General features: G+C 34.7%; 4 protein-coding genes across 10 annotated transcripts in view; all 4 read right to left on the bottom strand.

Annotated features, from left to right (window-relative positions):
• LOC18594459 (receptor-like serine/threonine-protein kinase At1g78530) lies at positions 1,313–3,963 on the bottom strand. 6 transcript variants are annotated; one of them, XM_018124893.1, is made up of 6 exons: positions 3,766–3,963; positions 3,038–3,179; positions 2,588–2,926; positions 2,105–2,359; positions 1,894–2,027; positions 1,313–1,621 (listed from the first exon to the last, which is right to left on the bottom strand). In XM_018124893.1, exons 2-6 carry the CDS (start codon positions 3,171–3,173, stop codon positions 1,421–1,423), a joined length of 1,065 nt encoding a protein of 354 aa, XP_017980382.1. In that variant the 5' UTR covers positions 3,174–3,179; positions 3,766–3,963; the 3' UTR covers positions 1,313–1,420. The 6 variants fall into 6 exon arrangements, with proteins under 6 accessions (XP_017980382.1, XP_007022084.2, XP_017980379.1 ...); XM_007022022.2 differs by having other exon boundaries at positions 3,772–3,963; XM_018124890.1 differs by lacking the exon at positions 3,766–3,963 and adding an exon at positions 3,579–3,747.
• LOC18594457 (probable purine permease 11) lies at positions 6,702–8,916 on the bottom strand. Its single transcript, XM_018124882.1, has 2 exons — positions 8,662–8,916; positions 6,702–8,033 (listed from the first exon to the last, which is right to left on the bottom strand). The coding sequence occupies exons 1-2, from the start codon at positions 8,696–8,698 to the stop codon at positions 6,862–6,864; spliced, it is 1,209 nt and encodes a 402-aa protein (XP_017980371.1). The 5' UTR covers positions 8,699–8,916; the 3' UTR covers positions 6,702–6,861.
• LOC18594455 (putative disease resistance RPP13-like protein 1) overlaps positions 9,193–24,226 on the bottom strand; it is a 55,491-nt gene continuing 40,457 nt past the window's right edge. The window contains exons 9-21 of one of the 2 annotated variants that reach the window (XM_018124789.1): positions 14,674–14,716; positions 14,487–14,569; positions 13,829–14,048; positions 13,461–13,737; positions 13,245–13,298; positions 13,064–13,163; positions 12,547–12,695; positions 11,816–11,935; positions 11,085–11,250; positions 10,858–10,943; positions 10,474–10,550; positions 10,259–10,334; positions 9,193–10,146 (exon numbers count right to left, since the gene is read on the bottom strand). The gene's annotated coding sequence lies outside the window, so the exon portion shown is untranslated. The remainder of the gene's footprint in view (positions 10,147–10,258; positions 10,335–10,473; positions 10,551–10,857; positions 10,944–11,084; positions 11,251–11,815; positions 11,936–12,546; positions 12,696–13,063; positions 13,164–13,244; positions 13,299–13,460; positions 13,738–13,828; positions 14,049–14,486; positions 14,570–14,673; positions 14,717–24,226) is intronic. The other variant, XM_018124791.1, reaches the window with a different exon arrangement.
• LOC108662770 (disease resistance protein RGA2-like) lies at positions 19,080–23,589 on the bottom strand. Its single transcript, XM_018124334.1, has one exon. The coding sequence runs from the start codon at positions 23,484–23,486 to the stop codon at positions 19,080–19,082; it is 4,407 nt and encodes a 1,468-aa protein (XP_017979823.1). The 5' UTR covers positions 23,487–23,589.

The following is a 24,226-nucleotide window of genomic DNA, read 5'->3' as shown; positions in this document are numbered from 1 at the left end:
CTCGCAATACTTAAAAATCAGTCTAATCAATTTTAACTCCTCAACTTTGAGATTCTATTAATAAACTAATAAATTCAAGAACCTAAAACATATATTTTTTTTTTGCTAAGCTAGGAAATTGTGTATTTCATAAAATATAGGTTACAAAACTCCATAACCCTCAAAAGCAAGACAAAATATATTCATATTAAGTGGGCCTTGCTCACTCCTTTTACAAAAACAAAATATACTCGATTTACAAAATATTCCCTGAACAATTTCAACCCAAAATCTCTTAAAAAAATCAAAATCCCCAGCAAACATTCTTAACAATCATCTCAACCCCAAACACAACAAAACCGTAAACCACCATAAAATCCATTAAACATGCTTTAGCTGTTCCTTCTCCGTGAGCAAAATCGCTGCTTACAAAGAGCAAAATCGTTGTTCATCGCCCTTGAGAATCCTAAGATCCACCATCCAAAAAAATAAAACAAAATAAGAAAGAGCTTGATGCCATCTTTACGCTTTGGATAGCAAGATAGACAGTATTTGATCAGAGAGAGAAATCGGAATTTAATTTTGAAATTTTTATCTAGACGGCGGGATAGAGCAAATTGAAATCATTTTAATTTGTCTGAAATTGTTTAAATGGTATTATTGTCAAGTCAAGTTAAAAATTGAATAAAACTAGTTAAAATTATAAAAGATGATATTTTGAATTGAACTTATGAGGAAGGTTATTTTTCACAATTTTTTCTATCCAAGATCAATATGACTGCTGCTTCATTAAAGATAAAAGACCTTGCATCCGAACATTTGGCTCATTAGTTGGTGCATTATTTCTCTGCTTAAAGAGTAGGGTTCGAATCCCCATCCTTCCATTATAATAAAAGATAAAAGACCTTTGATACAATCCTCATAATCTAGGCAACTCACCAGGAGCAGTCACCCATATCTTAAGAACTAAAATTCTCATGAAACGAGCAGAGTCTCTTGTGGCAGAGTGGCCATGAGAGGCCAAATCGTTCATAATTCATTTTGGTTCTGCTTTCTGATAAAACATTCGAACAAACTGAACCTTCTAGATTCCCTGCCATGCCAAAACTATGGCAACTTATATCTTATCATGTTTTCATTCCGGTGACCCAAATAGCAACATCGATAACAAATTTGGTCATGTCAAATTTGATATATCATCATTGCATTTCTTCCAGGGAAAGTTGATTCTTTCTCTCTCTCTCTCTCTCGTCTTCCCCAAATTTTTGGGACAAGCTCTTGACTGAGACTTGGTTAAGGCAAGAGCTGCATCAGAGCTTGTATAGGTCCCATCAAACTTAAGAACAACAAGAAGTTGTTTACTATTATTCAACCAAAAGAGCGAAAAGAGGATAAAAATGTTGTATGTACAAGAGTTTTTGGATGGCTACAGAATGTGAGGTTAACAATCATTAACAGCTTTCTCCGACTTTATCTGCTCCAGCATCTTAACAACCTCAGCCATTGTAGGCCTCATGGAGGGATCTGTTTCAAGGCACATTAATGCTACATTGAAAGTATTGTTAATCTCATCCACAGGACAAGAACCTAAGCTACTGTCAAGCACATATTCTTCCCTCCTTTCTTCAACAACTCCCTTTACCTGTTCAAGATGGTAATGAAACAGAACATCAGAAACTCTTACAACTATTTTCTATGAATCTTTAGCCAATATGTACTTGACAGTTGACACAGAAGAAAATGCCTCTGATGAATAGCATACAGATAAAAATAACAAGAATTTTATGAACTCTTTTTAACCAATGACTGGAAGAGATAATTTCACCAGTTTATTGGACATTTAAATGGAGGTAGGCATTATCAAGTAATGGACAATTATGTCAAATTAAATGTTCATGATATTGGAGAACTTACCCATGTAACAAGTTTTGTTCCCTCCTCCAGAAACGCTTCATCTGTTGGCCTTTTTCCTGTTAAAAGCTCTAGTAAAACAACTCCAAAGCTGTAAACATCGCCCTTTGCTGTTGCTCTTCCTGTATCAAAATATTCTGCAGAAGAACAAAGTTTAGTTGTTAAACAGTCAAAAACTAGATGAAAAGAATGACTGTAATTTTGTTCGTCGTACCTGGGGCTAAATATCCAAAGGTTCCAGCCACAAATGTTGAAACATGAGTCTTGTCTGGCTCCATCAATGTGGCAAGTCCGAAATCTGAGACTCGAGCGTCCATGTTCTGATCCAGTAATATATTGCTTGACTTGATATCTCTGTGGATTATATGGGGGATACAATCATGGTGAAGGTATGCTATTCCTCTTGCAGCACCTAATGCTATTTTATATCTTGTTGGCCAATTCAAAACCTTACTGTCCATTGATCTCCCTGCATCACAGATTAATCTATCAGCAACTTTTGATCTTGTGCTTCGGGCATCAAGTCTGATCTTTTAACTTCCAACAAAATCCAACTTTCTGGAATTTTGATAGTTTTGAAATTTTGCCTCCTTTTCTTTAAAAAAATAAGAAAAATTATAGACCCTCTTAACTTTGACAATTATGGATGCTGAAAACTTGAAGATAAACCTAATATTTGAAGGAAAAATGTGCATACCACGCAGAAAAGCATCCAAACTTCCATTAGGCATTAGCTCATATATCAGAAGATTGTAGTGAGGGGCGCTGTAGTATCCGTAAAGAGTTACAATGTTGCGGTGCTTGATATCCCCCATTGCCTCCAATTCTCTCTCAAATCCTTTATCTCTATCTTCAGTTCCTCTATTTAGCCTTTTCACAGCAAAGGCCATGGTATCATTTACCATTAATTTGTAAACTGTACCATACCCTCCAGCACCAATGATGTCTTTGTTGCTTAACTTCAATGTCTTCTTTAACAACACATCAGATGAGACAGACTGCAACACTGGAGACCTAAACATCACCATCTTCCCTCCTGCATTCATGCATATGCCAGAAGCTACCAAGTTAGAAAAAGCATCATTTTTACCTTCATCAGAAGTCAAATTATAGGAAAAAAAAGTCAATCATTTAGAAGGTTCAATACCTGAGAAACCTTCCTCATAAATCATCGTCTTTCTTTTCCATCGCTTATAAAGGAGAATCCAAAGAATGATCTTCGATATAATAAAGGCAATGCAGCATATGGCGATGTAAAATGCTATGCCCAGATCATTTGCCATTTATTTCTGCAAAGCAAGGTGGGAATTAACCAACTTGAAAATTGTTTGGATTAGCATCATGCAAGTAACAGTCACTTCTCTTGAGATGCCAATCATCTAAACAGAATAGAAATTTTATCAGCAGAATCAGGGAAAAAACAACAAATAGCTACCATTGACACATTTCTTAAAGCACACACTACTGTTGGAAGTTGTAACCTTAATTTTTGAAACCCACCATAGACAGTAACCAAGGTGCATTAAGAAGATAAAATGAGTTTCAGACTAAAAATCCCAGTTCAACCATCCAAATACATCTTCACCAGCAACATCTCCCAATTATTAGGAGCAAGCTGGCTACCAAATTTTCAAATCAACTCTTACACAGTAACTTTGAATTATTGTGTTCAAGACTCTCTCTCTCACCTATCTTTTCAAACATAAGAAAGAAGCAAGAAGACAGCAAATTTGGAACATGGCAATGAAAAATCCAATGGAGCTCTGACCCTAGCACAAAGAATCAACAAACCAAGCTCTAGCTATAAATCATTTATTAAACTAAGCAAAATAAAAGTGAAATGTGATGATACAAAGATGGAAAATGTGAACTAACACTAACTTGCCAGTTGCCAGGAAGACTCCTGATATGTAAAGAAGTAGAAATCTTGGAGCTTAGAAGCTTGAACAATCTTCTAAATGGAATACCAGTTGGACCCGGAAATGAAAGTAAAACAGACAACCAAAAAGTGAACAGGGAACAGCTAGCTTGAAGACAGTGTTCATTTATTCATTCAACATTTTCACACAGGTTAGCATACATCTGAGAAACGACCAAACTCACTTTATGTCTGTATGCTTTCTTTGACATTTTAAGTTTCGGCGCATGCCAACTCCACCTTCGGGTGGAACTGAGGCTATTTCCTCGTGAATTTTGAGGGGCCACGTCATATGCATATGTGGCGGTCGGTGTCATTACGTGACACGTGTCTAAACCATTTATGATTCACGGGTAAAGATTGTCGCCTACTACTGTTACTTTAGTCATTGAGCCTTTCCTCCGGGGCATCCCTTTGTACGAAATTCAGGAGTGATTAAAATCAAATCCGAACAATTATTCATTTAAATTAAATATGATTTAAGTAAAATAGTTCTGTCTAATTGATTTATTGAGTTGTTTGATCAAAATATTTGACCCAATTAGGTTTTTAGTTGGTTTTTGATTTTAAAATTTTAGATCAATTTATCTAAAAATTAAAGTAATTTATATATTACATATATATTAATATATAAAAATATTTTATATATATATATATTATGAAAAATTAATAATATTCTTAAAATATATTAATTTATTATATGTATGTGGACAAATTATAATCATAGTAATTTAATATTAGTTATAAATATTTATTTATTTATAGATCTGTATTAATGTGAAGTTATAAATTATATATTTAAATGATATAATTTATATGTTAATATTATAATTTATGATAGTAAATATCTTACATATTAATATGTTATAATTATTATGCCTTAATAATATCGTAATGTAAAATGTTATGAATATGTATAAATTGTATAAATATATTATATATATTTAATTCATACATAAATATTACTATAACTTATAATAAATTTTATTTATATGATTACACTTAATAACTTTATTAATTATCACCTTAGTTTTTATAACATATTGTTTATAATTAGTTATTATTTATATAAATTTTAATATAAAATATCATAATATATAAACTGTGTCATTAATTATATATATATATATATAATAAAGTAATATATTATATATACATATATTTAATTTATATATAATCATTACTACAACTTATAATAGATTTTATTTATACGACTACATTTAATAATTTTGTTAGTTATCACTTTAGTTTTTATAACATATTATTTATAATTAGTTATTATTTATACAAATTTTGATATAAAAATTAAAACATTATAATCTATAAGTTGTGTTATTAATTTCATATGTATATAATAAAATAATATATTATGTACACATATATTTAATTTATACATAAGTATTATTATGATTTATAATAAACTTTATTTATATAATTACACTTAATAACTTTATTAGTTATCACTTTAGTTTTTATGTTTAATTTATTTGTATATTTTATAATTATTGATGAAATTTATAAGTTTTAGTATTGTAATATACAAAAAACGAAGTTATAAAATTTTAGTCCATTGATTCAAAATTGAACCGATTGAACCAAATTTATATTTGGTCAATTTGGTATTCTTTTATATTTGGTTGGTCTTTTAAAAATATTTGATTCATTTGGTCCTTAGATATAACGGATCAAACCATTTAATCCACCGATTTGCTCACCCTTGCAAAATTCTAACTACTTATAATTAGATTTAACAATTTGTCTATTCGTGTCTTAATGATGTTGTGTAAACATAGGATACTAACAGTTATACTGGTAAATACAAACACGACACAATTAATTAATTGTGTCAGAATTTTAAACACGTACATGGATACATTTAATAAATGTGTAACACGATACGACATAACTAACATGTTTATTAAATGTGTGGGGTTAAATTTTATACTACACAACACTTTAACTTAATTAAAATTTATATGATTTATAATCTGTTTACATTATTGATATGATTAACAAGATTAAAACAATTAAATTGAAATATGTGTAAATAATATATGATTATATTATTCAAATTTACCACAAAAAATTATAAATATCATAATATTTATTAAATATAATAAAATTCAATATCAATAAATTTTAATCATTATAAAAATCTTAATATTTATATAGATTAATAAATTAGTTTTAACCGTGTATTGAACGTGTCTACATAACATGTGAACTTGATTAAATAAATAAATAATAAATAAGTCATATGTTATATGGGTACACGAGAACACAATTTACTAACTATACCTTAAACATATCTTAGATGAGTTCAGCGAGTTTTGTGTCTTAACTATGTCAATACAATTATTATACGAAACACGTTTAGCTTAAATCCAAATTCACTTAAACTCGTACTATGTTCATATCGTATTATCATGTTGTATATAAAATTATCATGTCTACTCATAATAAGGTGATAATATCAATTCTCCTAATGACTCAAATAGTTTCACTTGTAAAGCTAAGATCAAAGAAAAGGTTTGAGTACGGAAGAATGATTAAGTTGACATGGAAATGTGTATGCTGTCACCATGAAGAATCCACCAGCTGTCCTTTTCTATTTATGTGGGGGTTGGGAATTTCTTTAAGCCAATAAGGCATCCATATCTTTTTTGGATAAAGCAAAGTAAATGTACACAGCTGTGAAGGCAAAGATAGTTAGGCACTTTTTGTTGAATCATCCATCAAAGTCCGAAATCTCCCTTCACACTACATCTGCTTCTATGGTGTTCATGCAAATGGTAGGTTTGAAAACTTCAAAAAAAGTTAAAATTAGGTCAAATTAAATAAATTTTTGCTGAAACAATATTTGTTTAAGTTTCTGTGACAGTTGACACAAATATTTACAACCAAAAAACTGAAATTTCAAATTAAAAATTTCAAGACAAGTTGTAATATGAAGCTTGTAGATACATTCAGTAGGAGCTTCTAATAAACAAAGAGTGATTTCAACCTCATAATGCTCTTTTCAGTTCACTAACTCTTTTTACTATAATTCCAGGTCAGACAAGCTTATCAGCAATTCCATCAAGCGCATCAGCACTTCCATCAAGCTTGGACTCTTCAATTCCTGGAGTTGGACCAGTTTCTTTGTCCTTTGGCTTATTATCATCAAGGTATTGCTGGTAGAGATAAGAAGCAAAACCCCAAATTGTCAACAACATGGCCAATACCTTGATGCCATCCATTTTTTCATGATAAAACAGCACACCGACCACAGGAACAAATGGCAGACACAGCATACTAACAAAATTGGAGAAGAGAGAAGACACCAGAAAGATTAATCCCACAACCCCAACTGTACAAATCTGCCAAGCTAAAGCTGCTCCAACCAAACTCAGGACATAAAGCACCCTCCCATTTTTAAATGTCTCTTTAAATGTCTCCATCTCAGAATTTAGCTTCTTCCATTCTGAACTTGCAAACAATCCCACTATGCAAACAAAAGTAGAAACCAAGGATGTGTAGATTTGCATTTCGAATACAACAGAAAATGATTCCTTCTTCAGTACTTTTTCGAAGCAAAATTGTGTAAGGGAAAGCAATAAAGCGTAGGCTGCTGAAGCACCAACAGTGCATAAGATACCAATGACACGTTCTTTCTTTCCTCCGGAATGTTTCTCAGCTTCACGTTCAGAAGAATCAGGATGAATTGCAACCAATGAAGCTGATATGATTAGAAGGGTTACCGACTTCAGTATTAGGATTGTGAGCTTTTCAGAATTGATAACCAAGGAAAATATCGCGTTAAATACCAATTGGCTTGCGCAAATGAGAGAATATGTTGAAATTGGAAGAGACCAAAGGCCTACTGAATACAAGAAGTTGTCTATAGCTAGTAGACAACCAAGGGAAAAGTAAACCAAAATAAGACTGAGAAGTGAAGGCTGGCTTGTGTTGTTGCAGATACTTGGCAAGTTTTTAGGGGAAGGAAAAAATACCAGTGCGAGAAAGAGGACTGGAAATCCAGCTGTTTGCACAAGTGCCCCCAGCCATTTACTGTGTCCATGTTTGAAATAGAATTTGCCTAGAAGGACAGCAACGGATTGACCAAGCAAGAGAAAGGCAATGTTGAGTACCACAAGAACCCACCATTTCCAGCGCTTATCGGGTATGAACATTGAAAGTTGATCAGTGGCAGTGGAAGCTTCATCTGGAAGAAGTGTTCCAATTTCTGAAATGGCATGGTAGTTTAATTATACAATCATACCATAAGAGATGATTTGCTGAATTGGTTTTAAGACAAAATGAAGGGTGCTTTGGTATGTCTTAAGTTTATTAACACGTTAAAAGCAAAAGTGGACATATATATTTCATTGCTGCAGTAGTGAAAATTCTAGGCCTTAATCTTATGGCTGACTGATATGGTATTATATATCCTAGATACTGTAACTTGGGGATAGGAACCCAACTGACGTGAAAACTTTAACTGTTTGTGTAATTAATCTTTTCAACCACAGAAAAAGAGAGTGAAAATTCTAGTTTGGGCTATAAATCCTATGAGACAGTGCCCATAAGTACTTGATCCTACAGTGGCAGGTTCATACAGAGGACTATCAGAAGATCTGACCTTCAAAGAAAGAGAAAGATCAGTTTAACATTCAACGTTTACTATTTTTTGTTGGTTTGGGAAGGAGGAGGGCTGCAGAATGGCGAGGTTGTCTTAGTCTCTTAGCTTTATTCTTACATAACTTCAATTTCATCTCCCACTCTTTCTACAAGGGGAAAGAAGAAAGTTTCTAAATTATTTCTGCTAACTTTTATGCATCTAAAGAGGCAAAGAGAAGGAACAGAGCAAAAACCTGATTTGCTGTCTTGCTGAGCTTCAATCGCATCCATCAGCTAATCCCAAACAAACCAAACACAAGCTTCTCCAGGTGCTTTCTTGTGTAAGCATTGCGTTTCTTTCGTTCCTAACGAATGAACCATGCAATCAATGTTTACAATATAAAAACTTATTAGTAAAGTTCTGGACTCTTGTGATCTACAGATTATTCTTGTGGCGGCAGGATTTGTTCCTATATATTGGATTGTTGTTGTTAGATTAGATCCTCTAAACAATTTGTTTGGCACCACCCCTAAATTGCCTCATCCACCAGGAACTTTCCTTCATATAGAACTCAGTTTTTGCGACCACTGGGGCAACAACTATAATACCCTTAGTAAGCACTCTAAAGACATTTATTTGGCTTTTGTTTTATTAAGTAAAGTTCAGGTCATTTTAGGTTGAACCTTCAACACTGCACATACAGTTCCAGAAATTCTATAAATACAAACATTGAATCTTATATATGATACGGCATCAAACAACTGTTCAATTCTTCTGGATGCCATTGACAATCAACGAATGATAAATTTGACAGGGCAACATGCTTCATAACATGCCAATTTTGAATCTCTGTTGAGGTGAGATGTTATTGAAATCTGAAAGAAAAATACAACACCTGGGAGACGGATAACAAGCAGTCTCGCTAGACTAAAATAACACCCAAAAGAGTAAAAATATACACAGCATAAAACCTCTAATAACAGGCCTAGTAGAATGGCGCCCAAAGGGTGGAGATAAAATAACAGCCTGCTGAACCACCAAGCCATGAACATATCAGTTCTACACACTAAAGAGGGAGCAAGGCCATTAACTTCCAACAAATATTACCAAAGGAGACTTCACCAATGTCAGCAATATATGGATCAATCTAATTGAAGGTAACACACAAATTCCATGGGCAATCCTCAATCTTCTTCACCCAAGGCACAACTACCGTCGAATCTGATTCAACCACCAGCACCTTTTTCCCTTTCCAACTTGCCTCAGAGAATATTTCCAAAGCAAATATAGTATTATATTTCAGCAATATTAGTCTAACACACCAATTTGGCCAGAAAACAAAGCTAGAATAGAGCCAGAGGATTTTCTTAACACTCAACCGCAGCCAGCAGGTCCCCAGAGATGTTGCTGGAGAAGGAAGGGGAGCAAGTCACAGAATCTTAGTCCGAAAACAAGATGCCATCAGCCAAAGCTCTACGCCAATGCAGAGAACAAAGCCTACAAAGAAAAATAATCTCATCCACCCACCTCCTTTTCGCATTAAAGCCAGCCTCTTATCTTACTAGCAATGGAGAAGCAGTAGAATAGGATGCAAACCACCAGAGTAATCCAGAAAAAGCCCACAAGCATTGCAAAAGGAATCTTATGCTGAGGGGATGAGACCAGAATAGCATCATCGGAGAAAGTAACTTGCACCAGAACTGCAAGAAAATTGAAATTTGAACCTGAGTATCTGAACCTGCCATCACCAAAATATTCTTGTGGTTACATTTTAGACATGACTCTTCCCGGACTTATGATGTAATGCATCGATTACGTACAATTACAGTACATAGCAAAATAAGAGAGACCTGAGTAACCTAAGAAAAAAAGGGAAAGTAGCAGCAGCAGTGGTGGCAGTGGCAGCAAAAAGCACACAAATGATACCTACATACCCAAAGCAGAATTCAATCTACTTCCCAAGAAAGGTTAATAACTTCTTATCATTCTGCATTTTCAAGTATTAAAATTAAAATTTAATTAACAGTTATATATAGAAAGGGAACTGAAGTGAGGTGTTGCCCACCTTCCCAATTGGGAGACCTCAGGTTCTGCAAATATGTGGTGATTTTACTATTGGCACTCATTTCCTTTTCTCAGGAGCTATAAACAAAAAGTGAAAAATTCAAATATTTTCAGACATTTGATGACAACAATAATAAATATATCTAAAGTATACTTCACTCTTCCCAGAATCCCCTAGTATGCTATCTCATTATTTATTGTATATGGTCAGACATAGTTAAAACTAGTACATTTTTGAAACTCAAGATGAGTTCTAAAATTCTGCTGACATCAACTAGATGCAAGTAAATATAATTGGAGATATGCTTTAGAAATAAGACAGATATGTGTGAACTATTATATGAAACGATGAAGTAAAAATCATATAGCAAAGCCAAAATCTCACCAGGAGGCTATAATAGAATTTCTGTGTTTTGATCCTAGAGATTAGCTCCCTGATTGCATAACCATTACCTGGTTAGGACACATCACCTGAATACAAATAAGTATCCTTTAGCAAACAGTGAAAAACTTTATTGACATACCAATTAGCATCCCCCCTCTTACCCCCCTTTTCATTTCCCTAAAAGAATGTATAACAAAAATAATGTAGGGAAAGTAGGTACAAGTGACCTAGAGACTTCATCAGCCTTTTATATCCCATGAATTAGTGCCGTAGAAAACTTCATGGTAATGCCAGGTCATAATTTGTCACAACAATCCATTCTACTTTACTCTTGCCTCAGTAGCTGTTGCACAAACCATCAATTGCTTCATAAAATGATGGATAACGAGCACCCTGTTAGAAAAAATTGCCATAATTATGAGTTTAATCATCACCATAATCCACAGTAACAAAAATGCCAACAATGGCAGCATGGTCGCAAATCACAATGCTTTCAAGAATTTTATAATGGTGACTTGACAAGTTATCACGCCCACATCCGTTATCCATGCTCATGATATAAACTTAATCCTATTTTCTTTGTACAATATTGGCATTTCTTTTACAGTAAAATATCAGGTTGAAAGAATGCATAGGTCCAAATTCCCAATATTAATGAATGTATATAACATACCAAGAAGAAAAAACAGAATAACTAGCAATATAAAAAAATTGACACTAACTAGTTGGAAACTTGATGTTCAGCTTCTTTGGTTGTGACACCTGGTCAAACAATTTACACAAACATTTATAATATTTTTAATATCTTTTATGCACCAGTGATACTTTGCATGAAGTTTCATGAAGGGAGGGCTTCAGAATGTGGAACCCTCAGGGGCAAGGCAATGACATCATGTTGCCATTCTAGTAAAAAAACAATAAAATAACCTAGCTATTCCCAGCCATTCATGAGACTTACGTGGGACTACGGATGAGGCACCAACAGAGGTAAAACATTTGTAGAACATCTTGCATCAAAACTATCTTCTACCATTGTAACACTCCTTTTTGGCACAGGGATGACACAGACAAGCACCTTCTGAAAAGCCAAAGAACATTACTGATTATACAAAATGAAGGCATGCACTATACATATCCAATAAAAGGAAATAAGTGTTTTGATCTGCAGAAATTTTAAGCATGGCCACAGCCCAGTGACAGAGAAGTTAGATTGCTATCAGTGACAAAACAAGATGTAAGGCCTGATCATGCTGCAATGCATGGAAGCTTATGGCTTAACATCCATCAGATGATAGCCATAAAAATTCAGTTTATTTCCTGCATTGAAATTTGTTGGATCTCTTTATTTGCCAAAGAAGAAGATAATGGAGAAAGGACGAAGACTAGGAAAAAGAGATTAACATTGAGCTTGAATCTATTATACATCTCATAATCTCAATTCAAAAGCACAAGAAAATTAATCCTTAGGTTCCAATACCATAGTATACAAACTTTTTATAGCATAATCATGAAAAAGAAAAAGAAAACTGAAGCTCAACTAGTTTATGGCACATTACAAAGTCTATCTATAAAATTTATAGGGGATTAGTATGAATCTATCGGTGATAATACTACTGATGAAATTGAAGAAGTTTCTTTGCAAAAGAGAAATGATAAATGAAGAGCAAATTTTTAAGAAGTTGCTCTTACCCAACTGATTCATAGTGTTAGAAAAGATAATCTTGACTCTCAATGACATGGATCGCTCCTTTGGTGATGACATGTCGCAATAATGTATGTTAACATTGGTGCGGCCACTAGTGACACTTGTTACCTCATTTGGAGGCATTTAAGATTCACTGGGATTGACATAGAGAGATTAGTGCTGAAGGCTGAAAAACCAGCATGCAGGATATCGTAAATGTGTAATATTAGAAGCAGAAAAAGCTTGGCATAAAGAGCCATGCAAGCTGTTACATAAGCTCTTTGAATCTCAGTGTGCCAAGTTGTACAACTGTTGTGTGAAAAAATAATTCTACACATTACTTGAGAAATGCAATGTAATTTCAATAAGAGATCATCTACTTAAACCTATTGCAAATGAGGGTCACACTATTGAGAATGAAGATGAGTAACTAATAGCTCCAAAGATACGCATAAGGTTATTTAGCATAAGGGATGTTCCTTGCTCAGGCATATTATCTTAAGGTAGCCTTATAAAGCTTACCTCTTCTTTGAATTGATTATATAGTCAAAAGATTACAACTGGAGGTTAAATTTCATCCTTGGTGCCTACTGATGCTCAAATTTCTGCATGTACAACTAGACTAAAACTTGGTTAGCATAAAAACTTTAATTAATTATTATCGAAGTGTAAAACAAAAGGGAGTATTTTCCAATTGACATACCATTTATCTACAAGCATGGTATTTTCTCTGATTCTCACCGTTTCCCTTCTGTGCCTAATAAGTAATATTCGGTGGGTGTGGAAACATTATTATGTGACTGCTAATGGAAATTCAATACGAAAATAGAATTATACATGCATAAATCATTTAGAAGGAGGGATTGTTTCCATTGGTGAGGCATGTTATCTTAACATAGTCCAATATATAAAAGCTCACCTCTGCATTGCATTGATTTTATGGCCGATATATTAGAACTGGAGGTTGAATTCATCCCTGGTGTTTCATAATCATGTTCAGACTTCTGTATGTACAAGTATATCAAACTTGGTGATCATACAAGTTTTAAATAATTGTTCAAAGAGGAAAAGAAGAGAGGATTTTCCCATTGACATACCTAGGATTGAATTACAAGCATGGTATATTCTGCTTTTTTTGCTCCTTTTCTATGAAAAACAACTAGTTTTCACTGCTCCTCTTTTGGCTTATAAGTAATCTGTTATTAATACATGAGGCACAGGAGCTATCTTTTAACCACTTCATCTTTAATTCCCTTTTTATAGATTAAGGCAATTAAGTATAAAAACCTTTGAGCAAGAGAGGTTCTGAAAGCTCTTGCAGTGCTGGTATTCCAAATTAGGGGACTTCTTGATGACAAGGAAAGTTTGAAAGGTGGCCGGCGGCATCATTACCACCAATGGGAAAGTCCACAACAGATTTGTATGTGCACTCCCCAATGCGATAATGGTATACAGATTTTAGCAGCAGAGATCCGAAGTAACATTTAGTTGGCGGGGACACACTCCTCTGAGATGGAATATCCAACACAAAATTAGAATTTTATCGATGAAATTTATTCTCTTCCTCTACATTCTCTCAATAAACTCAGAAAGCAAAGAACTAAACATGAACATTAAAAAACTAAAGGAAACGAAAGTAATTCACTGTTCAACATACTCAAGGGAAGCATAATTGGCATGGTTTAAAGTAATCACTTGCAGAGAAAATTGATAACATAGAAAAGGAGAGAGAGACTTAAATTTTCTTTAACAAAGGAGCAATCTCCTGAAATCAAAACAATTATGCTTCTGTATGAACAACTAGCGCTTTCACAAGGTAAGTATATATATAACTTTTCAAAAATTAAAACACAATTTTGTCCATGAAACTGCGTATATATTTTAATAATTGCTTTTCAATTCTTCAATGTACATGACATATAAAAGCAGAGGAAAATCAACTCACCTTTCATCCTTGATCTTTTTAATCAGTTTCATAAGTCAACATGACGAATCAACAAATTCACACCCAGAGCTGTTTAGAGATACCTGAAGTTAGAGGAGCATAAGTGTTTTTATGGTTAAATGTTGCAGATTGTTGAGCATGCTATGTTGAAGTGCAAGTGAAATGGAAAAAAATGAGAAGCTTGTACCTGATCTTTCAATAGAGCTATATATACCAACCGCACTTTGTTGCTTTCAAGCCTCAAATGTGGCTGTAAATTAATTATCAACAATAACATATTAAAAATACTATTATCTTTATATATCTAAAAAAATTAAATGCATAAATAATCAGAATTCAATTATCTGGCTTATCTTTCAAATGGTTAACACCTTTTGACTTTCAATTTCAAGATTTCAACTTCTTTGGGATAATTTTGTTCCTTATTGATTTGGACATAAGGAATGTCCTTTATCCCTTTTGCACCGTTCTTCTAGCAAAGGACAATCATCAATCTGAAGATGGCAAAGCGAGAGAAGCATGTCTTTTTCTAGAAGGGATGTGAGCTTAGAGCAATCACTGATCTCTAAAGACTGAAGAGACGTGAGGTTTTGAAAGCCCTCGGAGGATAGCAATTTCAGGTTTTTGAAGTCACTTATTGTGACATCGCTGAGAGGGGAAGGCAGCATCATTCCTATCTCCTCTTGCAGAAACAACACCACATCTTAACATTCTTCACCATTAATGAACAGTTTTTTTGAAAGAGCTGAGTCTATGTAATCCCCATTGAAGTAGTGACCTACAAATATTGGTGCTCCATTGTTAAGTGATGTTAGGTTGGTAGGGAAATCCTTTTTTGGAAAGGATATGTTAGCTGAATAGCCAACAAACATCACTGCCTTAAGTGAGGTGAAGTTGTGCTAGTATCTTCTTCTTCATCCACCAAACATTATAAATTCTTGCAATCTTTAATCCTCAATCTTCTTCAAGTTGAAGGCAGGTTATTCTTTAAAACAGAAACCATTCTTTTGCCACTAGCAATCTGTATATCTGCAAAGAACGTGACCAAATGCAAGACCTTTGGTAGCCTTTGAAGTTCACATTTCATAATAGTTGGACATTCAAACTTGCAAATCCTGTCAAGTTGCAAATGTTCCTCTTCTGCTTCCTCTGGCTGTAATGACACAAGTAAAAGTTGTGAACAATTCAAAATTCTGAGCCAAGTGAGAGACATTCGGCTCCCAAGTGATCCCAATTCCTTTTATGTTAGACATGTACGTTCCTTGCAACTATCAATCATCCAACATTCCAAATTTGTAAATCCTGACATCGGCCTCTCTGCCAGAGTACAAAATTTTAAAATATTTGAAAGATTGACTATATCCATTGATTTAATGTTAACATAACCTCTGAGCACCAACTCTTGACACCAACCTACATCTAATAACACCAGCATTGGAAACTGAGAAATTGAAATAACCAACGGCAGGCACCTGCGAATTTCAAGTAGTTTTAGGACATCAAGACAGTTAGACAACCTTCCTGACAATTGAGGCAGTTAATGATAGAAAGAATGCAGACATTGGGGAATTTCACAACCAGATCATCAACTGCACAGAAGCCTCATTCCTTCCATTCTGGCAGATTCACAAAGCTCTAACTTCCTAATGTTGAAAATGCATCTGATTGATTATCTCCGTAGACCTCAACACCAACGTTATTCACCCCAGCCATTCCTTCAAAGCAAAGACATTCCGACAGTGATAATTTTCCAATTGCTGCTATGATCTGCAATTTTACAATGCAAGAGATTCAAGGACAACAAATTTTGTAATGAAGAATCTACTATCCAAGTTGGAAATTTGGTAGTCCCATAATTTTTTACGGTGAGCTTTTAGCTCTTTATGACGAGCAAGAAAGTTCTCTTGGCTTTAGTGGCTACTCACATTACTTGTCCAAGGCTACCCAAGGAGAAGCAGCAGAAGGTAGAAGCAAAAACTTTAGTTTCTGCTGCTGTAAATTTTGGAAGATTTTGTACCAAGAAAATGAGGTGTTATTCTTGGTTTTGTGTGGACAGACAGAGAAAAACAAGTGTTATCCTTGGTATGGAGTATGGGCAGACAGAGATAAAAGAAATGTTATCTTTGGTTTCTGTTGGATAGAAAAAAAACTTAAAGATCTGCAGACTAAACTCTCGATGAAGAGACCAAATTTTGCTGGAAAACAAAGAAGAAAAACAAAACTCAAAAAATGCCAGAACTTTAACTCTTCATACATCACTTTTCATTAAGAGAATACATATTTATATAATCAGGACAGTGACCAAAAATATCTTCAACTGCTCCCACCATCTGATACATTGCTTTTAAAAATAAACTAAACATAAAATATTTCAACTAATGTGGCATAAACTGTCATTATAAGGTATGGTGAAAGATTAAAAAAGTCAAACATAACTAAGAAACACAAACTAAGCAAGCGCACAAATGACCAAAGGAAAATAATCAAACATATGGTAAGCAGAAAGTAAACTGACCCTGAATCCAACCAAGCTGGTTTCCAAATGTGTAGAAGTAATCCCCTGTGGCAGCAATGCAGCCAAGACAGCCATAATTCAACTAGTTGAAAACCACTTCTTCAACTTCTTTATTTCTTGCATTGTTATCAAAAGTTGAACTCCACCTCTAACTCATTGAGGCCTGAGCATCAATCAGCTTAGCTTCCCATGCATCTTGAGCTTTAACAATGTTCCCTGATCTTGAAATAGAAATCTCACCCTTGAGATTCGACAAATTCTTCATCTCTCATATCGGATATCCGCCACCTTCACCTAAAACAAAATTAGACAGTTTTTAAAGATTGGTTAGTGTACCAATTCCAAAGGGCATTGCTTTCACTGAATTTGTATGACTAATGTCAAGATGATGCAATTTGACTAGAATTTCTATTTTTCAGGGTAACTTTTCTAACTCATGACATCGCTTTAATGGCAAGGTGTCTAAATTGCAGGATGCGTATGAAGTCAAGTAAAGTTTTGGTTTTCACTGGTATGTGACAATGGCCACTACAGCAGTACTAAAATTTCTATTTGCAATCCTTTCCCTTTTTTTAAGTGCACATCAAATGCATCCCTAAGTACCTAGATAATCTGAAAGTTGAGAATGAAGGTTAGAGAGTGTTCCAACACAAACTTTTAAAAGTTATGCATAAAATGGTTTACTTAGGAGGGATTGTTTCATTGTTGCCTAATGACATCTCACCACTTAATTGTATTGATTATTAGGTCAACAAATTACCTTTGGAGGCCAGAATTCATTCTTCCCTTCGTCAGATTCTTGTTCAGGTTTCTGCATGCACAATTAAATGAACACTTTGTTATCATTCAAAATTTAATCAATTATTTGAATTTCTTTTAGAGAAAAAGATATAAGAAAATTTCTAATTTACATACCCTGTGTTAAAGCCTGAATGGGATGTGATATATCTATTCTCTGATAATGAGTAATCTGTTATGGACACAAGCATAAGGCATGCAGGCGATCTTCACCTGCACCATCCTTCATTTGCTTTTGCACTGTGAACTTACCAGAGGACAGTAAGCAATAGATAGTTGGAAAGGTGAGAGAGCGAGTACTTTTACAGAAGGATTGCAAAATTAAGACAATCGCAGATTGGCAAATCCCTGAGAACGAGCAAGGTACAAAAAGTAAGCAACATTGCCTATCTCTTCTATACAGCTGAAACTAGAAAGGTATAATCAATGAAGGGCTACGAGATGTTAGTCTATCCACCTCCACACAGAACAGTGACTTAAACATGTTAATATCAAAGATCAAAAGTAATAATGGAAATCTAACAGAAAATTAAAGTTTCTTAACGAATTCAATAGAGCACGTAACCTACATATGTGATCTTCTATTCCTTTTCTCTCTTTTCTTTTCTTTATAAAGCAGTTTCTCCAACAAATTAGAAAAAGTAAGATAGAATGGAGTATGGGAAATTATATGAGACAGATCAAATGAGAATGATGTGAAATTATAAGAATATAATAAAGGATGTACTCCAGGTATAGGCAAGTAAAGTAGAATTGGCAGAGTTTGAATTTGTAAAAAATACACCAAATTCATCATAATAGAAATGAAGAAATCTCAATAGTATTTTATTAGAATATCAAATCGATCAAACACTAAAAATGTAGATGAAGTTGTAGAGAATTAACTGACCGCTCCATTCATCAACATCTGCGGTACTTTCATAGGTCAGAAAAGAAAACGAAATCAACGTACAAGGCCCAAGAAAACCGATGTGGGTCCACCCTTTTCCATGAAATGATCTTTTGAAATGCCCTATTCCAAGACTGTTGAAGTTGTATGAGCATGAGACTACTAACCAATCATTCAAATTTACACACTGATTTTGCCATTTTTGATGAAAGTGAGAAGCAAGTTTCTCGCCAAGTTACCTTCCAAAGCTTTTAAATTGCTTGCAAATAATCAACGATGACAAAAATAATATTATAATTAGTTTCATTTTGTTGTTAAAAATAAGAAGCTTCTAAATTTTCGTACGTTTCAAATGGTTTCATACCTGTGACTTTCATAGTTGACTTCTACTTTACCACCTCTCATTAATACTAATGCAAGGTATGTGGGCTATCTTGGACCACTCTCGTCTTTTGTTCTTTTTGTACTTTTCCTCTAACAATGGACAATACTTAGCGCGAAACTCCAAAAGCGAAAGAAGCGTGTCTTTTTCAGGAAGAGATGTGAGCTTAGGGCAAGAGAAGATGTACAAATGATGAAGAGAGGTGAGGTTTCGAAAGCCTTTAGAGGATAGGCTTTTCAAATTTTTGAAAGCGTGAATGTTCAATTTGATGAGAGAGGAAGGCAGCATCATTCCTATCTCCTCTGGGGGAAACGCCACCATATTCGGACATCCTCTACCAGTAACGGTAAGTGTTTTAAGAGAGCTGAGTTTATGCAATCCCCATTCAAGTAGAAACTCATAATTTCTTGGTACTGAGATTGTAAGTGATGTCACATTGTTAGAGATGCCCCCTTCTGGAATGGATATCTGATCTCCTGAAAAATAATTATCAACCACCAATTCTTGAAGCGAGGTGAGGTTGTGCATGCAATTGGGCAGGGCTCGCAAATTTTCACAATTAGAGATCCAAAGGTTAGTCAAATTGGTGGTGGGCAAAAACCCTTCCAACGAGACTAGATTTGAACATTTACGAATTGTAATACTCTGAAGATGGTTGAGCTTGTCAAATCCTTGCGGTAAAGATTTAATACCACACCCCCGGATCCCAATAGATTCAAGACAAGTGTTTTTGTCAATTGCTTCTGCAATGGATTCGAGCTCTGGGCAGCTAGAAAGGTCAAGCTGTTTAAGCCCTATGGGTAACTTGCCACTTTCTGATAAGGAAGCTAGCTTTGGGCAGTACCCAAGTCTAAGATGTTGAAGCGTATCAGGTAATGATAATGATATTAAAGATGGAGAATTTGCAATATTCAAATGCGCAAGAAGAGAAATGTTACTGATGCTTAATGATATTAGAGACCCACAGTCTCTAATTTCCAAATGCTTAAGAGGAGGAGATATGTTGCTGATGCTTACTGATCTTAGAGACCGACACACTTTAATTCGCAGATGCTGAAGAAGAGATATGTTACTGATGCTTAATGATAGTAGAGACGGACAACCCACAATTTCCAACAGCTCAAGAGGAGATATGTTATTGATGCTTATATTTTCTCCTTCATCCACCAAACATCGTAAATTGTCGCAACTTTCAATCCTTAACTTTTTCAAAAGCGGGGGTAAGTTGTTCTTTGCAAAACAAACTATGTTTGGGCAGTCGTCAATTCCCATCTCTGTAACAAATGCGAGAAAATGCTTTCTTATTCTCAATGATTCCATATTGAGATCATTTTCCCATATTATCAAAGATTCAATATTGCAAAGATTTCCAATTTGAAACAGCTCCTCTTCTGCCTCCTCTAACTCATCTGGCTCTAACAGTACAAGTTGTGGACATTTTAAAATTTCCAATTTACGAACACATCTCAATAGTCCCAACTTCTTTATCGATAAATATGTCAATCCCTTGCAATTATAAATCCCACAGTACTCCAATGTTGTTGATGTTGATACCAGCCTTTCTGTTGGAGTAGAAAACTTTACAACATTTGAAAGATCGACTTTTTTTAGTGAAGGAAAGTCTGCATCATCTGTAAGCACCAACTCTGCACACTCATCTATTTCTAATTCGGACAGCTTTGGAAGGTCTGAAAGTGAAACCACCATTTGTGCACACTCATGAATTTCAAGCTTCTCTAAGGAACGAAGCTGGTTAGGCAACCTTCCCAACAATTGAGGGCAGTTTATGACGGAAAGCTCGATGAGGCTAGGGAATTTCCCAACTTGTTCATCAACCAAGTCCCATTCCTTCCATCTTGGCATATTCTCAAAGCGCAAACTCTGTAACAAGGAAAATGCATTTGAGTGATTCTCCCCGTAGAACTCAATGCCAACTTTATTTAACTCATCCATTCCAGCAATAGAAAGATTCTTCAGCAATGGTAATTTTCCAAGTGATGGCAGTGATACACAATTTTTACAGCCCTTGAGAACCAAAGACGATAAATTTTGTAATAAAGAATTCATCCAAATTGGAAATTTTGTACCACCATAATTCTGAATGAAGAGCTTTTCAAGCTTTTTGTGAGGTTCAAGCAAATTCAACACCTCTTCTTCGACTTCTTTGTTTCTATTATTATCAAATTCTGTATTCCACTTTAGTTCTAATGTCTCAAGGCTTGACTTATCAATCAACTTAGCCTCCCATGCGTCCTGAGCTTTAACAACGTTCTCTAACCCTGAGATACAAAGCTTACCCTTGAGATTTAACAAATTCTTCATCTCTTGTATTTGATGTCCATCACCTTTGCCCAAAACAAAATCAGATAGTCTTCGAAGATTGGTTAAGGTACCAATTTCAAACGGCATCTTGTTCATTGAAATTGCACAAGTGATGTCGAGAACACTCAAGTTGACTAGAAATTGTAGATTTGACGGTAGGTTTTCAAGATTGTAACACCCATGTAATAATAAGGTTTCTAGATTATAAAGGGTGCATATTGAATCAGGTAGACTTTTAATTTTAGAATAAGAAAAATCTAGATGACGCAAATGTCTTAACTCTTGAAAAAGATTTGGTAACTCAATATTCCAATACCCTTTCAGAGAAAGAACTCTTAAGTATCTAAGTTTGGGCAATAAATCAGTGAGGATATTATTACTTAAATAACAATCAACTTCACGTGTCCACGACAACCCCAACAATGATAGAAAGGTACGTAGATGCTTCATTTGATCAAAGGCTTCAAACTTTTTCATTCCGTCGTATCGGCCACTAATATAAGATGAATGTCGGGTACGTTTTGAAAATCTCATTTGCTTATCATCCTCCAATTTGGAGCATATGTCTCCTGCAACCGATTGAGCTAGATCATTGACAAGGTCATGCATTACAAATCGAGATTTGTTTCTAGTAGATGTTTGAAAAAATGACCTTGATACTAGATCTCGAAAATATTGACGACCTAGGTCATCAATTTCAGTTTTAGGGCTTGCTCCCTGTAGAAAACCTTCTGCTGCCCATAACAAGGTTATCTCTTCCTCCCCAAATTCATAATCTTTAGGGAGTATAGAGCAATATGTGAAGCATCGCTTCAAATGTGAAGGAAGATGATGATAGCTCAATCGTAGAGCTGGAATTATGCTGCATTTCTCTTCTGGTATGCCCCATATCTCACTCTCTGATATACCTTTCCATGCCTCATAGTCCAGGCTAGTGCGTAGTAAACCACCAATGGCTTTAGCTGCCAAAGGTAAGCCTTTGCACTTTTTCACTATAATTTCCCCAACTTCTTTTAATTCAGGATGCCCACTAAAATCATTTGCTCTTAATGCATGTCGAGTAAATACAGATAGACAATCCTCCTCTGATAACTGTTGTAGTGGGTAAGCTTTAACAGTGCCCATAATAGAAGAAACATTGTGACTCCGTGTTGTGACGAGAATTTTGGTTCCAACTCCAAATGGAGAAAGTAGGTTGGTCAACTCCAGATAATTCTCGTTCCAGATATCATCCAGGACAAGCAAAAGCTTTTTCCCAGCCAGCATCTTCTTCAACTCAACTTGAAGTAAATTGAGATCATTATCATCGGTACAACAACCACGATTGATTGACCGTAGAATTCTCTTTGTTATGCTAACGGCATCAAAATCTTCGGAAACGCATACCCACGCCTTGTACTCGAAAGAATTCTCTATACGAGTATCATTGTAGAGAAGTTGTGCAAGAGTTGTCTTGCCAATTCCTCCCATGCCAATGATGGGAATCACAGAAGCTTCATTGCCAGTGCCATCATTGCTCAAAAGCAATTCAAGTAATGCTGCCTTTTCTTCTTGCCTGCCGTACACCTTAGTTTCATCCACCACAGAAGTAGGCTGACTTTGTGTCATTATGTTGGGCCTTGCTCCCTCATTAATGCCTCCCAATCCCAAGTGAGTTCTTTTTGTGGCCAAACGATTCATTCTAGCACTGATCTCTTTAATCTTGTGTATCATCTTCTTATTAAACATGAAAGTTTTTGGAAAGAATAAACGAGTAGGAATGATCTTTTGTACCTTATTTTTGATGCCTTGAGGTTCCTCCAAGGATGTCAGCTTGCGCCCTAAAGCTTCAGTGGCAAACTCGTCCAAAATGTCATCAACATCGTAAGCCAAGTCTTGAAGCTCGGCCAACCAGTTCTTCACAGACTGATCCTTCATCTGCTTCCCCTCTGCATCATCAAGCACGGCACGGATATCCCGCAGCATCGTTTCCCACTCGTTGAGCTCCTTGCGGACCTGCTTTTTAGTGACAAAGTCGAGGAAATCAGAAGAGGATAACTTGCCAAACAACACATCAAAGAAAGCTGTGAGAGCAGCCTCCCAAACAAAAGACATGATTGTTATGCTCAAGCAAGAAAGAGAGAAATCAAAATGGAGATTGAAGTACGTGGAAAAGAGATGTATTTTTGTTGTGTGAAGGTTAAAGAAGTTTGTGAGGGTAGCTTAATAATTGAGTTGGGTATTGACTTGGAGTCGTCGAATTCTCTTTCGAAGAAAGACCCCATGTAGTTTGTTGGAGGCAGCAGTTCCGATCGAAAAAGACAAGGAAAAAACTGGCCATGAGTAACCGAAAGCAAATTCCTACTTTCAATAAAGCAGTCATCGAACTCTAATGGTACGTTTGATTGGCGAAATAGACAGGAATGGAATAGAATAGTTATTATGTGGGAATTGAATGAGGTGGGAATAGAATAGAATAGTTATTACTTAGTTTGGTATGACAAAAAGAATAGAACAGGAATAATTATTATGACTTATTGTAGTGTTTGGTTGGTAACAATAATTTGGGAATAAGAAAAGAATAGAAAATAAAAAGACAAAAACATCCTTTATTATTTATATGACATTTTATTTTATTAGATTTTTTAAATATTAATAATCTAGAATTTAATTAAAATATTAATAATAAATCATTTAAATATTAACATTTATTTAATTTAAATATTATTATGATTAATTTTTTATTTTATTTTATTTTTAAAATATTAATAATTGATAATTTATTTAAAATATTAATAATTGATAATTTCAATATTAATATTTATTTATTTTTAAAAATATTAATATTTTATTTA

This window comes from Theobroma cacao, chromosome 7 (genome assembly GCF_000208745.1).
Source record: "Theobroma cacao cultivar B97-61/B2 chromosome 7, Criollo_cocoa_genome_V2, whole genome shotgun sequence".
Lineage (NCBI taxonomy): Eukaryota > Viridiplantae > Streptophyta > Magnoliopsida > Malvales > Malvaceae > Theobroma > Theobroma cacao.
This window is presented reverse-complemented; position numbering and strand designations above follow the sequence as displayed.